The sequence below is a fragment of the Podarcis vaucheri genome, assembly GCF_965113315.1.
Source record: "Podarcis vaucheri genome assembly, chromosome: 3".
NCBI classification, from domain to species: Eukaryota; Metazoa; Chordata; class Lepidosauria; order Squamata; family Lacertidae; genus Podarcis; species Podarcis vaucheri.
The window spans coordinates 48,984,608-48,999,799 of record NC_138761.1 but is presented as its reverse complement, the minus strand read 5'-3'; the positions used below and the strand labels follow the sequence as shown (position 1 = coordinate 48,999,799).

General features: G+C 44.3%; 1 protein-coding gene across 2 annotated transcripts in view; it reads right to left on the bottom strand.

Annotated features, from left to right (window-relative positions):
- Positions 1 to 3,639: 3,639 nt before the first annotated feature.
- PCNX2 (pecanex 2) overlaps positions 3,640 to 15,192 on the bottom strand; it is a 116,857-nt gene continuing 105,304 nt past the window's right edge. The window contains exons 30-34 of one of the 2 annotated variants that reach the window (XM_082214952.1): positions 14,674 to 14,904; positions 13,660 to 13,817; positions 12,113 to 12,291; positions 5,703 to 6,163; positions 3,640 to 4,224 (exon numbers count right to left, since the gene is read on the bottom strand). In XM_082214952.1, the coding sequence (XP_082071078.1) occupies positions 4,051 to 4,224; positions 5,703 to 6,163; positions 12,113 to 12,291; positions 13,660 to 13,817; positions 14,674 to 14,904 (1,203 nt within the window). In that variant the 3' untranslated portion in view covers positions 3,640 to 4,050. Of the gene's footprint in view, positions 4,225 to 5,702; positions 6,164 to 12,112; positions 12,292 to 13,542; positions 13,818 to 14,673; positions 14,905 to 15,192 lie in introns of both variants that reach the window. The other variant, XM_082214951.1, reaches the window with a different exon arrangement.

Sequence of the window (15,192 nt, the reverse complement as noted above, 5' to 3'; positions counted from 1 at the left end):
AGCACCAACCCCCCCCCCCCCGGTGTGCTTTTCAGCTTGTGACTTCTGTAAACAATGCCCTCAAAATCAACATGGGACAGCTGTGCATCTGGGAATGAAAGATGACTTGAATTCATTCCAGGAAAATGAGAAGCAAACACAATGCGAGTTTGCACAAATAGTTTAAAATCGGAGAGAATATGTGACAGGTGTATCATTTTCCGGTTTGCCTCCCAACTATTACAGAATTGCCTGGCAGAAGAAAGTGATCCTTGTAACACCGTAAAAAAGCGGCTCATGTGTTGGCTGCAATTATCATATGAAAGGCATCAAAGCTTTTGCCCATGAATATTTGTGCTCATCTCATAATGCAGCTGCCCTGTGATTAATCATGGAGCATTTGTTTACAGAAGCTGTATATTAGCCCGGACTGCATTTGATCCAATGCAGAGTAAGATTTTTGTATTCACACGGAAATTTCTGCGATGCAGGGATGTGATGAATAGATTTCAAACAAAGGCTTAAATGAGATTATGCAACATTTCCTAACTCACCAAGCTCTTTCGCTTCTAGAGAAATAAGAACTAAAACATATACACAGGTGTGGTAAAAGCAATTCTTGAGGAATTAGTACAACAAAGAGGGCTAGAGATTGCTCTGTAGGCATGTGAGGATTGGCAGAGGCCAGGCTCCAATCACCTATTTGCAGGAATTCTGCAGAACTGAACTAAAGATGGGCCAAAAGTTTTGTACAAACAGTGGCTCATGTCCTGCTTGGGGGCTTCCCAGAGGCATCTAGTTTGCCACTGTGGCAAATGGGGTGCTGCGCTAGCTTGGCCTTAGTGTGATCCAGTGGGGCTCTTCTGATGTGGAGGAAAAAAGCAGCTGGAACTGCCAGAAAGCACCATGCAGAGGTGCCTTTTGCTCCTTTCCAGTAGTCTTCTGCAAAACACAGACTGGTGCAAGGGAAGAGGAGCTTGCAGCTGAATGAGTATTGGGAGCTATTGCGGTTTATTTCTTACGGCTGTGTGCAGGGCCAGATTTGGGGTTGATGAGGCCCTAAGCTACTGAAGGTAATGGGGCCCTTTATATGTCCCGCTGTCCTTTGTCAACAAGAAGTTGTCGCTGTTTTTTGTGTTGAATATGTGCTATATGGTAATTTATGGACCTAATAGGTATCTAAAGCCATTTGCACATAACAAATAGGAGCCTACACAACACAAAACACTGTTGTTATATGTAGGTTTTATTCTATTTGTTTTATAACTTATATTTTGGAAACGTACACCCAATTGTTTTTTCTTAAAAAAAATTTGGGGTCCCCAAGAGAGTGGGGCCCTAAGCTATAGCTTGTTTAGCTTATACGTAAATCCGGCACTGGCTGTGTGCTTCACTGACAGCCACTGAAAAGGGAGGTAAGAGGAAGCTAATTCTGCTGCAGGGGCTCAAAACCATGGAAACTTCTGCTGTCTTTCTCCCAAAAAAGAAGAGCAGCAGCCGGCCATCTCTCTGCATCCATACAATCCTTGGCAACATTTTCTCCTCCACCCCAAGTAAATTCAGTACAAATCTTGAGATTTTAGAGTTTTCTTCTTCTCCTCCTCCCCCCCCCCGAGAAACAGCACATTTCCACCCTAGTCTTCACATTGGAATAATATATTATTGGAAAATATTATTTATTAAATTTATATACCTTCATCTAAAGATTTCAGGGCAGTTCATAGCATGCAAGAGACCAAGTTCCTGTGTCCCAAATGCCTGCTTGGAATTTGATGTATAAGTTTGCTTACCTTTCTTGGGTAATGATGGTGTTGTGGGCCGCCCACCCCTGCCCCAAGCACTTACCTGACAGGGGAAGGTGCTTGGAGGCTTCTCAAGGTCAGCAGGGCACCCAGAGGCCTCTTTGCCCACCAGGGAAGAGAATCCTGACCGCCTCCATATTCAGCCAATGTCAGGCAGCCTCAGGAGCAGGCACTGCTCAAGGGGAAGAACCAATTGGGCCTGCAGGCTCCAATTGGGTCTGTGCCTTGAATATCTAAAGAGGCCCCACCCCAACCTCCACGCACAGTTTCCTGTCGGATTTGATGCATAGTTTGTATTGTTTGGGACACAGAGATATAGGCTAGTAAAAGAGGTGATTAGGGATGCGGGTGGCACTGTGGGTTAAACCACAGAGCCTAGGACTGCCGATCAGGAGGTCGGCGGTTCGAATCCCCGCGACAGGGTGAGCTCCCGTTGCTCGGTCCCTGCTCCTGCCAACCTAGCAGTTCGAAAGCATGTCAAAGTGCAAGTAGATAAATAGGTACCGCCCTGGCGGGAAGGTAAATGGCGTTTCTGTGCGCTGCTCTAGTTCGCCAGAAGCGGCTTAGTCATGCTGGCCACATGACCCGGAAGCTGTACACCGGCTCCCTCGGCCAGTAAAGCGAGATGAGTGCCACAACCCCAGAGTTGGTCATGACTAGACCTAATGGCCAGGGGTCCCTTTACCTTTACCTAAAAGAGGTGATAAACATGGCCCTACAATTCCACAAAAATTGTAAGGGGATCAATTTTAGGCGTGTATTGTAGGAATCCTGGTGATGCAACATTCTTGCTGTCCAATGACGATCACTTTCCTGCTCAACAGCTGACCAAATGTTGCAAGCCACTGCGATGCAGCAGAAGCCCAATAAACATGCTTATATGACTGCCTTACTTGCACACCCAGGCTTTGTTCATGTATCCCACAACATACACTTTTGCTTTCAAGCAATGTGAATACTTGTCCCCTACTCACAAAACATTTCCAATCATCTCTGACTGCAGAGCTGTAGCTGCGGAGGCGCTACCTGAGGTGTTTTGGTTTTTGTCCTTGTTGAAGCCTCCACAGGGGCGCCATTGAGGCACCCAGCCTGTGTATGCATGGTTTGTCAAACTTGGGTGTTTGACCGGGGTGACATAAAACCTAGTTTTGCCCCTGCCTGGCTGTGAATCAACTACTTGTCTTAGTTCCTGATGATGATTGTGGTCTATTAGTGAAATTAAGAGCAGAAATGTTGTGTGTCCTTCCGGAGGTAGTCAAACAACAACAGCAGAACCAGACACTGGTAGTTGTAAAGTCTTTAATTACAAAATAATAATAATAATTTGACATGTTTGTCTGTGTTTGTGTATGTGAAAGAGCATCGTAGTGCTTTTGTGTCTCTTGGTTTCAGAAATAGGCATGAATTTCTGCCAACCAAATCAGGACTGCAAGGCTATGCAGACCTTTTAGAAAAAGCAGCTTTGTTTGCAAATAAGGAGCACCATTGGCTTTGTGAAGGCTTTTCATGCATTGGCTATATTTGGTTTACGGCAATGTGCAGCCTGGCACTTTCATATACTATTTCATTATGACTGCATGCAGTGGGCCACCTTCTGGATTAATATGTTGCGGCACATAATTGTCAGCTGCATAACACTTCAAACAAACAGAAGAATGAGGCCTTCCTTTTGACTTTCCTTTTTTTAAAAAAAGAAGATTCTGCATACTAATGTTGGGATATGCAGTTTTCTCTCCTATTACATATTCATTGCTTCAATTAAAAAAAACAATCGTTTCTGATGCATTATGTATAAAATGCCAGTTATTTAGCATGCAATCATCTGTTTGGTTACAACAAGAGACAGATGTTGATGTGCTTTTTCACGGAGATGCATTCAGAGTTTCTGTTGCTTTCAGTCTTAGTTCCACGTATGTGTGTTCTCGCTCCCTCCTCAAATCTTTTCCAAGTTCCATCTGAAAAATATTAGCACTTCGGGGGAAGGAAAGTCAAGACAAGTTGTTGACTTTTTTTCCAGATCGCATTTGAATTTTCATGAACTTGAGATGACGTCGCCCAGCGCTTTTAGATAGCACTAAATGCCAATCGTAGAACATCTTGCTTCTATATTGTAATATAGAATTAAAAAAATAGATACTTTACATTTTGTGTTGTGTTTGTTTGCTTTTTGTTATACTTGGAATAACCTTCAATTTTGTCTGGGGCGTGAAGCTAGATGTGTTTTGATGTCTTGTGAACAGAGCTTTAGCCCTTGGTGAAAGTGGATTCTTTACTGCTCTTCTGAAAGACTGTGTTGGGAACCTGTGTCTTCCAACGCCATGTCCTCTTGGCTGGCTCTCCTACATTCCAGCATGTGGCTCATCAGAAGAGCATGCGCAGCACCCAGATCTCGTCGCTGTCTGGATTCACTCGTGTCAGTTGCTTCGTAATCCTCAGACGATTGCTTTTAAAACAGAAAAGGAGATTGTGTCAGCAGTGTCTTAAGTAACCTTTGAAATGGTGTTTTAGAACAACTGGCATGTACTCTTCTGCATGGGCAGTTTGAGCATGTTACACCGATCCTGGCCCGACTGCATTGGCTACCAATTAGTTTCCAGGCCTAATTCAAAGTGCTGGTTTTGACCTATAAAGCCTTAAACAGCTCAGGACCGGACCGAAATACCTCAACGATTGCCTCTTTCCATATGAACCTACCTGGACCCTGAGATCAACTCCTGAGGCCCTCCTTCGTGTGCCTTCTCCTTGAGAGGTCTGGAGGGTGGCAACACGAGAACGGGGCCTTCTCTGCAGTGGCTCCCTCTCTGTGGAATGCTCTCCCCAGGGAAGTTTGCCTGGTGCCTTCATGATACAGCTTTAGGCGTCAGGCAAAAATGTTCCTTTTTAACCAGGCCTTTGGCTGACCTGATCAACATTCTATATCCTTTTAAAATTTGGCTCTTTTTTGGGGGGGTATATTATTGGGTTATTGTTTTATTTTATATATTGTGATCTGTTTTGTGAACTGCCCTGAGATCTCCAGGTATAGGGCAGGATATAAATTAATAATAGGCACCAAGGATGTCTAGATCTGTGTTTTCACCTTGGTCCCATCCCCCCAAATGCCTCTGTGTTGCATTGCTTTGTTAGCCACTCTGGGAGCTTTTCCAGCTAAAGAGTGGGTTATAAATAATTGGAATAAATAAATAATTGTATAAAAAAGCTGCTCTCGGAGATGTCAGAGTCCATCCACAGAAGCACACAGAGGATGGAAGGAAGAATGGAAAATCAGTTGCATCCGTGTTCACCCCTGGAAGCATCTTAGATAAGCTCATGTTAAGATCCTGGCCAAGATGTAAATTCTGGACTGGGATTTTACCCCAGCCACAGCAGAGCCCCAGCCACAGCACAGCGTTGATGGAAGGCCTGTTGCATTACAGTATTTGATACGGCTTTTGCCGAGACAAAGCAGGGAAAGAGGCAGTGTTGGCAAGGATCCCTTAAATCACTAGCTTATTAAGTCCTAATACCATATTTAGCAAACGGGTTTTGGGTTGCTTCTGACTGGAAAAGCGGAGCGAGAATGTCACAGCGCCAGCCAGCTTGCCAAATTTACAGCAGACTTATAGTATTAGGATGCCAATCTATTCCTGAGTAAAGCATCCCGTGCCTTATTTGACATGACAGCTCTGAGACCTCCATTATCCTTTTATAATACTCCACTACTTTGTCTCCATCTGGTAATCTCAGATGATGTGATATTAATACAAGTAGTGTTCTGTTCCCAACAGAGAGGGAGTTGCTCAACTGCTCTTTATCAAAATCTTTATTTCTTCCACACTCCACATAGCGAGGAGGAGGCTTGTGTGGACTAAGTGGGGCACTGGGGTGAACGAGTCAATAGAAAAATATCCGCCAGCGGCATTTTTGGTAGCCTCTTCTTACCTGCGTGGTCTCTTGCATAGTACGGCTTGCTGCTCTAGCAGATGGTCCCATTGCGATGTTAACGCTGCTGGATGACTGGGTGTCTGTGGTGTTTCCTCCGTCGGCAGCTGAGAGCCCGGAAATAACCAAAGCGCTCGAAAAGCTTCTCTTGCCAAATAAAAGGCTGAGCGTTGAACTGGTGGAAGAAGCCAGGCTAGAGCGAAGCATTGCGCCAGCTCTCTCCTGCACAGTGAGCTGGCCCAGGGTAGGGATGGCAGGAGTCTGGGAGAAGACGGAGGTTGCTGAATTGTGGAAGGACAGCTGGCTGCCAGAAAGCCCGTGGGCAATTTCATGAGCAGAAGTAGAAGTCTGGATGAATGGCTGGTGGCTGTCTACGATGGGACCAGAATGACTTGAACGAGGGGGCCTTTGGTTTAAGGCAGCGTGTGTCTGAACAGACTGGCTCCTGAACTTTCTTCTGCCTGTGAGAGAGAGGGAGAGAAGAAAGGATTATTTTGGGAAATGACAGCTCCAGCAATAGCCTTCAAAATGTACTGCCTCGATCCAATTAGTGCACAGTAGGAAGTACCAAGGATAACAATTAAACGTTTTTTATCCCGAAAATCCCACAGAGCTTTAGGGATACAGAAAATCAGAGTACTACTGGCAATCTGGCCAACTAGTAGGTGACATCATCCAAACTATGCATCCATTCCAATGCAATTCCATGGCAAAACATCCAAGACTTTTACAGCAGTTCTTAACTGTGCTTTATTGAAAGTAAATCCCACAGATTGCAATGAGACTCGCTTCCAAGTCTCCAAGTATCTTTAGGATTCCAGCTTTGGCATAGGAACACAGTCTTATAAGCAATGGTCATAATCCAACACACAATCCCTTGGCTCTGATTCAGAGAAAGTTGAGTCACTCTTAAGCCCTAATTTATTTATCACTGATCTGAATGGGTTGGGACTTACCTCAGAAGTGGGCTTGTGCAAGCATAACTCTACCTTACAGATTTTAGATGCGATTGCCCATCTGCTGGCTTGCTCAGTGACAAACATGGAATGAGATGAGAGCGAGGGGAAAGTATTGGGAGCAGAGTGGAAGCAGGGAAGGGTCACCAAAAGAGGAGAGAAACTGCCAGTGTAAACATTACTGATACCATGAAACAAGAGAAGGTTGAGCAGAATGACACTGGACCTCTCTACAGAGAGGCTTGAGAATGTGGTGAATCTTTATTGTTGGTATCAGAAAGGAGCACTGAGCTGACCTATTTGAACCGCCCCTCCCCCGGTGCCTTGCTTTTCACATTAATTGTCCTTACGACTGTGGAGAAGCCAAGATTTCCCCTTGGAGTGCCTTGGCTGTACTCGCTGAATTGGGAAGAGGTTAACTGAGCAGCAGGAGTAATTTAACCGTGGCAGTAATATCTAGGTTTCTTTTCGCCTCTTCCATATGAGTTGTTTAGACAATAAACAAACAAGTCCTGAATGCCCAGAACATCTGCTTGAGCAAATGTCTCTGTAACATTAACAGCAGGGATCTTACATGCGCCATTTGTGGCTTCCCCGTGCTGCTTTTATACCTGTGTTTTGAAAGCAACACTGAACATTGGCTCTGTTATTCAAATAAATTAAAAGGTTTGCCGCCCAAATCTTTTGATGTCACAGCCATTACTGTGGACTAGCAGATTTGCAAGACACAGACAGGGAACCAATGTGTTGCTGAACCACAATTCTGATTATCCCCCACCAGTGGCAGACTTTGGGCCCTCCAGTTTCAGTGGTGACCTGTGCAACGCTAAAATTCTCTTGTGCTCTGCTCTACAGCATTGCTGTGGCACCCTCTGCAGGGCAGCACCCAGTGCTGACGCACCAGTCGCCCCACCCTAGAATTGCCTCTGCCCCCACTGTTAGCTGTGCTGACTGGGGCTGATGAGAACTGGAGTCTAACAGCATCCGGAGTGCAACATTTCCTTATCCATGTTACATGTAATAGTCATTAGGTTCCTAGGAACTCTTATGGATCATCTTTTGCTTCTCTGCACAATAACAGCAAGTTTTGCTCAGCAATCCTGCAAGAAATAAATTTTCAATCCTATGCACCTCTTATAATATAATAATAATAATAATTTATTATTTATACCCCACCCATCTGGCTGGGCTTCCCCAGCCACTCTGGGCGGCTTCCAAAAGAATATTAAAATACTATAATACATCAAACATTAAAAGCTTCCCGAAACAGGGCTGCCTTCAGATGTCTTCTAAAAGCCTGGTAATTGTTGTTCTCTTTGACATCTGGTGGGAGGGCGTTCCACAGGGAGGGTGCCACTACCGAGAAGGCCCTCTGTCTGGTTCCCTGTAACTTGGCTTCTTGCAGTGAGGGAACCGCCAGAAGGCTCTCGGTGCTGGACCTCAGCGTCTGGGCAGAATGATGGGGGTGGAGACGCTCCTTCAGGTATACTGGACTGAGGCCGTTTAGGGCTTTAAAGGTCAGCACCAACACTTTGAATTGTGCTCGGAAACGTACTTGAAGCCCCCATCCTCTAGGTATATGTGCATAGGGGCTTGGAGGGACACTGAAAACCACTCTAGTGCAGGAACACAAGTGCTGGACTTTAATGGGTGAGACTTGGGTTCACACTGACTCAGCCTTTAAGTTCAGGTAGGGGTGTGTGTGTGTGTGTGTGTGTGTGTGTGTGTGTGTCTGCTTAACCTTTTTTACAGGGCTGTTGTGTGGGAATAAAAGTTGACAAACCTGACAGTTGCTGCTTGGAGCTTTTTGGAGGAAGGGAAGCAAACAAACAAACCCAACAAAGCAACAGCTCCACAGGTACCTTGTGCACAGCAAACTCAGGCTCTTAAGGACTGCTGCTGCTGCTGCTACCCAGGAGGACTGCCTGCTGAGGGCCTGAAGAACCCTGCCCTTGCCTCTTTCCACCTGGCTTGGAGCAGGGCTTGACAGGCTTCACAAGGACTGCAGCTGCTTTTAAATTGTTTTTAATTTTAATCTGTGTTGTTTTAAATGAGACCATCTTGGCTGTGAGTCCTGGAAGATCTGCACCCTGCCTTGCTGACCCTTTCCCACCTGGCCTGGGAGAGTGGAGCGCTGACTGACTCCAGCTACAAAAGCTGAAGCTGTTGAACAGATTCTTGGGCTGGAGTATTGTTTATTGATACAGTATTATTGTTGCACCTTTAGTTTTAGATCTTACGATTTACGTGGAAATTGTTTCCGTTTGGTTGTGTACTTTTTAATGTGTTTTATTTATTATGACTTCTGTCATGTTTGTAATTATGTAAATCTTGTCATGTCGTAAGCCGCCTTGAGCATAGTTTCAACTAAGGAAAGGCGGCATACAAATAAAACAATGATGATGATGAAACTCATAACAAAAGAGCACCGCTAACTCTTTAAGTCACCTGGAGTTGCTCTGACGATGCAGTGCAGACACAGCCGGTCCTTAAATGTGTGCCATGCAAAGGCTTTGTGTGAGATGCTCTTGTGATGCAGTTCCAATTCAGGACACTGAGATATACAATTGCATCAGAGTACCAGGATCAGCTTGCAGTACCAGCACAAGGGCACCTGCCAAAGCATCCCGGTTTAACATTACTAGTATAGCAGCTCAAAGGTCTGGGTTGGAGCAAATGACTTCAGAGGCTCAGCTGCAATTGGAAATCTTCTCTGCTGTCATGAGAAGGAGTTCTTGGATAGTAAAAAGTAGCAGCAGTCAAAAGGAGAGACTGGCTCACGTTGCAATATAATAATACAGTGGTGCCCCGCAAGAAGAATGCCTCGCAAGACGAAAAACTCGCTAGACGAAAGGGTTTTCCGTTTTTGCGTTGCTTCGCTAGATGAATTTCCCTATGGGCTTGCTTTGCAAGACGAAAACGTCTTGCGCTTTTTTCTTAAAGCCGCTTGAAGAGGCGCAGTTGCGACGGACCGTGCTTCGCAAGACGAAAAACATCGCAAGACGAAAAGACTCGCGGAACGAATTATTTTCGTCTTGCGAGGCACCACTGTATGCAAGTAATGCAGGCCACTTGGTGATTCTGTGAATAATTCTATGTTATTAAAATTAAAATATTCCAGTAATAGCAAAATCTATAAATCATTCACACTAACTGGAATTGAACCAATGGTCATGGTTATACGCTTAAGCTGAGAAAGAATCAACCCCCTTTAGGGCTTTCGACATGACTAGTAGCAAAACAAGCTACATGCTGTCATCGCAAATGTGAGGTCATCTCCTGGTAAATAAAAACCAATCCACTATTCTCTAGTGGAACAGGGAACTTAACCTCGTGGGATGCTGATGGAATGTAATGCACATATACTGTTAACGCTGTTCCTGTTTAATGAGTAGCCTTGCCACTTTTTTGGGTGTGTGTGTGTGTGAATTTATATACATTACTCATAAAATTTATATACTAAGTGATTGTAAAAAAAACCCTCAAAGCAGCTTACAAAAAATAATAAAACAGTAAAATTATCAGTAAAGACAAACTATTTAAAACAATTTTTTAAAAGTCATTAAAATCAGCAATAGGGAACTGGATGTGCATCTTGCTCACCTATTAGCAAAGCACCAGTAAGCATTTCTACCTTTTCTGCTTAAAATAACAAACAGCCTATTTTCAGAGCTGGCATGACAGGTTGTGGTGGCCCCCGAGTCTAAGCCCTGTGGTTCCTATTAAAGAGGCGCAACGCTATTAATCATCTGGCACACCTTTGAACATGCATCCTCAGATAGCGCTGCAGTTTGGAAGAGAACTGGAGGGAATCTTCCACTTTAAACTGTAATTAGATGCAGGCCTTCACTGCAAACTTCTGCTGCAACAATACCCTTTTTTTGAACATTCGCTTCTTCAAGCTCAGAGTCTGGATTAAATTCTGTTTCTGGGTCTGTTGATTATTTTAATGTTAATACCTTTATAGAAAAAATTACAGCTAGGAAGTGAAGCAAGGGAATCTGGTACCCTGGTGTTCACAGTCAAGTGTGGCCAAACATCTGTTCACAATTTCAGCAGCTAAGCTGACCACTGTCCAGAAATATTGCATATTTGTCTTTTAATTAAATGGTTGCAGTGCTGTACAGTAGACCACCCATATTTGCACATAAATAACCAAATATCTGCAAACATTTAGGAAACAAAGGCTCCCCTATACACTTAAGACACTTTTTTGAGGCATCTAACCCACTCCCATTGCGCCTGGTTCTACTCAGGTCATAAAAAACAACTATAACCGAATTTTGCAGATGCCAATATAATTAAATATTAAATTAAGAAACATTTAAACCCACTTGGGCATCTCATGATTATTATATTGCAATTAAGCCTGCCTTCCCAATTATTCCAGCACTAGTTTACAAGAATAAGCAGTCATATGTGTTCAGTTAGACCAAGTTAGAAGACGCAGCAGCAATTCTAATCTTACAGTTTTCATTTATGGGAAGATCATTTCCAGCCTTGCCTACTAATAGCAAGGACTTGAAGTTTCAGCAAGTAGCTGTAGAATCTATACCTAAATATAGCAAATGCAGCTAACTTGAAGGTTCAACAAATCCAATATCTCCTACTGGTCCATTTCATCCTAGCAAGGGCACATAAAGAGATATTCATAGAAAGTATCATAGAAACTTCTGCACCTATTTGTCTGATCTTTAGCCATCTTCAACTGCTCAGAAATGACTAGTACTCCAGCCAATGCCACCCAGTTTGGTCAAAAAGTTATAGCCATTTGGTCATTTGCCTGTTGTCAGGGGACGGGGCAGGGATGCAGGGGGATACAGAGAGCCTCCAGTGATTCTGAGAAGCAGCTCCTCGTCCGGCTGTGGAGAAAGCCACATCTCCAGTGGAGCCGAGGGGGGGGGGTAGCCAGGTGAAGGGAGGGCTCGAAGATGCAACGGAGAGCCCAAGTGCCTCACCTAGCCCGGCCGGCCAGCAGACACCCACGCTGCTTCCGTCGCCCTGCTTGCGCAGAGGGGTGAAATGTAAGGAGGGGAGGCAGAGATTTGGGGTGTCTAAGTTCTTATGCTGGGGGAGAAACCAGAAAAGGGAACTCCCGGAATCTGCAAGTGACTGAGACGGACATGAACTTTGGGGTTCTGCACTGTAAATAGTTTGCACCAATAAAACCTGTAAAAGATAGGTCGGAGTCCTGCCTGGTTACTCACGAGCAACCACTTCCACACCTGACACCTGTGTAAGTCAATAAGGAGATATAAAAGACTGTGGATTTTCCAAAGTGAGGTTCCGATTCGGACCCAAGGAGAAGCAGGTCATTCCTAAAAGCAGTCCAAGTTGAACTGGCCCACTTTCTGAAGCACCCAAGAGTGTCGTGAACCGAATCTTACCTTTGGTGCACTCCCCCTGATAGATAATTGTAAAGCAAAAAGTAAAATAAATGAATAGTGTAAATACCTGAAAACTGAGCAACTTTTAAAGATGGCTGCAGCTGGGGTGTGCTGTTCCTCGTATGCTGGGCACTGCTGCTCTGACTTGAATTATTAACTGGATTGCTGCTGGAAGATCCATTTCTACTCGCTCCTTCCTCAAGGTTTCCTCCACTGTTGTGGCTTGGATGGCAGTCTTTCCGCATCCTGTTTAAAATACAAGGGAACAAAAGGGGACCCCAAAATTGTCAGGCGCACCCACAGCTGGCTATGAAAAGGACTCACAGCAGTGAGGAGGGGGAAAGTCTTCCATTGTTCATGAAGGACACTTTGTCACAGTGAGCTACTTGAATATAGGAAATGCAAGGAATTCAGCAGGCAACGATGACTCAAGACCAGAATCTCAAGACCAGAGGGACAGATGTAAAACAGGGCCCTTTCTGTGGTGGCAGCCCAACAATGGAATGCCTTCCACAGATGACGTTGGCCTTTTAGGCACCAGCTGAAGGCACTTTTTATTTCCCCACCCACATCTTTTTGTAAGTTCTGTAGTTTGGCACTGTACTGCTGCCAACTTCTGTTTTCTGGTTGTTACTTTCAGTTTGTGAGTTTTATGTTGTGCAAGATTTTATGGTTTCATTAGCATTTAAACATTTATATCTGTGTACAACTGTTTTTTACTTTTTCTGTTAACTTTAAAGGTAAAGGGACCCCTGACGATTAGGTCCAGTCGTGACCGACTCTGGGGTTGCGGCGCTCATTTCGCTTTATTGGCTGAGGGAGCCGGCTTACAGCTTCTGGGTCATGTGGCCAGCATGACTAAGCCGCTTCTGGTGAACCAGAGCAGCGCACGGAAACGCCGTTTACCTTCCCGCCGGAGCAGTACCTATTTATCTACTTGCGCTTTGACATGCTTTCGAACTGCTAGGTTGGCAGGAGCTGGGACCGAGCAGTGGGAGCTCACCCCGTTGCGGGGATTCGAACCGCTGACCTTCTGATCGGCAAGTCCTAGGCTCTGTGGTTTAACCCACAGCACCACCCGCGTCCTCCACAGCGCCACCCGTTTACTTGGTGGCAAATAAATACTATAAGGAGAGTAAACACAAGGTCTTGTGGATTGCACCGTGCTTTAATTCCTGAAAGGAAGAGCTCCAGGAAAGCAGCAAATGCAACAACAAGGAGATGCTCTATATTGTTTTAACAGAACAAGAAGTTCAGCACACGGAGCCTTCACACTTGTTTAAAGGGAGGGCAGGCAGGCACTCAGCACACTTTCTCTTCTGACCCAACTCAGGTGTACACAAATCTTGGGCTCGAGTGAAGGGCGTTAAGAGGAAAAAGCTGTACGTCCCCAAGCAATTTATATATTTTGAGAGCCCTGCTCCCCCTACAAAAGAACACACACACAAACTCATTTCCAGATGTGACTGAACATCTGCTGCCGTGCCACCAGCTTACCTAAGCCACTTGTTTCTGAACCATCTTTTGATGTTGTCCAGGCTAATTGGTCCACCCCAAACATTCTTCAGTTGTCTGTGGGTCCCTATATAGGATGTGGTTAAAGGGGAAACATACATAGGGTACCCCAGAGGCTGGTCGCACGAGGAGTTAATCAGGTTTCTCAAAACCTGCTTGTTGTTCTGGATGCTGCCTCGTTCCGGGTTGCGGTTGCGTAAAAATATCAGTTCCTGTTGCTGTCCAGCCCAGAGCCCTCGGACACATTCCTTGTTAACCTAAAAAGCAGACATATGGACATGCCAACATGCTCCCCAAAACACCTTAAGCGCAAATCTTAAAGGAAAGCTTTATGCATTTGTTTTTCGATGGTATTTAATAACTTCAAGGCTCAACAGGATATATACAGGAACAAATAATATGTGTCGGTAATAATATGGTAATCCATTTGTTAACTGCAGTACTTATACTCATCCATCTTCACTGGGGAAAAGTAATAACTCTTTGTATATGGTAACATTTACACATATAGCGAAGGGCAAGGGAAGGTAGACAAATCAACAGATTGTTTCTTGATGTCTGTAAAGCATTGGTGCAACAGAATGCAAGAAAAACTTCAACCACATGTACTATCAGGAATACGATAAACAAAATATTCAGGAAAAATGAAATGATCACAGGTAGACTTTCAACAGTATGTTAATCATATATTGTTATTTGTGTGATGATACATTGTTAATTTTCTTTTTTAAAGCTGTGTTTTATCTTTTTTCCCTGAATTGTTTCTTACTGTAATATTAAAATAAAGAAAGAAACACAAGATACTTAGCTTTATATTGCAGCACAGGGAGTAATCTCCAGAGGTGCAGATCATGTGGGTTTGTATCGCTATATGGTCAAGTCTCATGGTGGCCCTGCACTTAGTTGTATCTGAGCAGTCAGGACTTCCCTATGTATTTTCTTTTCTTTTTCTTTTTTAAAGAGAGAATATGATTCTTGCCGACCTTCCTAATTGGTGTGTCCATGACAGGGGACATCTTTTTAGGCAATCATTATTCCTTTATTTGTGTGTGTGTGCGAGAGACATATTATGAGCATAAGAGCAAAACAATGAAAATTATGCAGCTGTGGTACCTTGATCACTTTGAAGCTTAAGTAGCTTTTGTGGAGCATAATAATCTTGTATTCATCTGTCCCTTCTTCCACCACATGCCTCAAAGTGAGAAGCTCCTCTTTGTTTGAGAGAACAGCGCTACGCCAGGCAGGATCACCTTCATGGCAGATTACCACTTTTTCTTCAAATGACTGAATTGCCTCATAAAGGATGGCAGGATCCTCATATTCATCCGGACAGGTAAACTGGTCCTTTTATTAAATGAAAAGGCATTGCTATGATCAAAAAGTTCTGTGAAGAAGATGGAGGTTGTTGGCAGCAGCGTATGCAATCTTGCTCCCCGTGAGATTTGCCAGAAAACTGTTTACCTCAGCTCAGAAAAGACTTCATTGGAGATTAACATGATTAGAGGAAAGGGAGTTCAGAGCAGCTACTATCTCCTCCACCAAACAGAAAAAAGCAGAAACCACACCCACTGAAGTCTCCTGAGGATTGAAATGGATCTGAAAAGTTTCGCTTGAAAGCTTTGGAAGGAAATC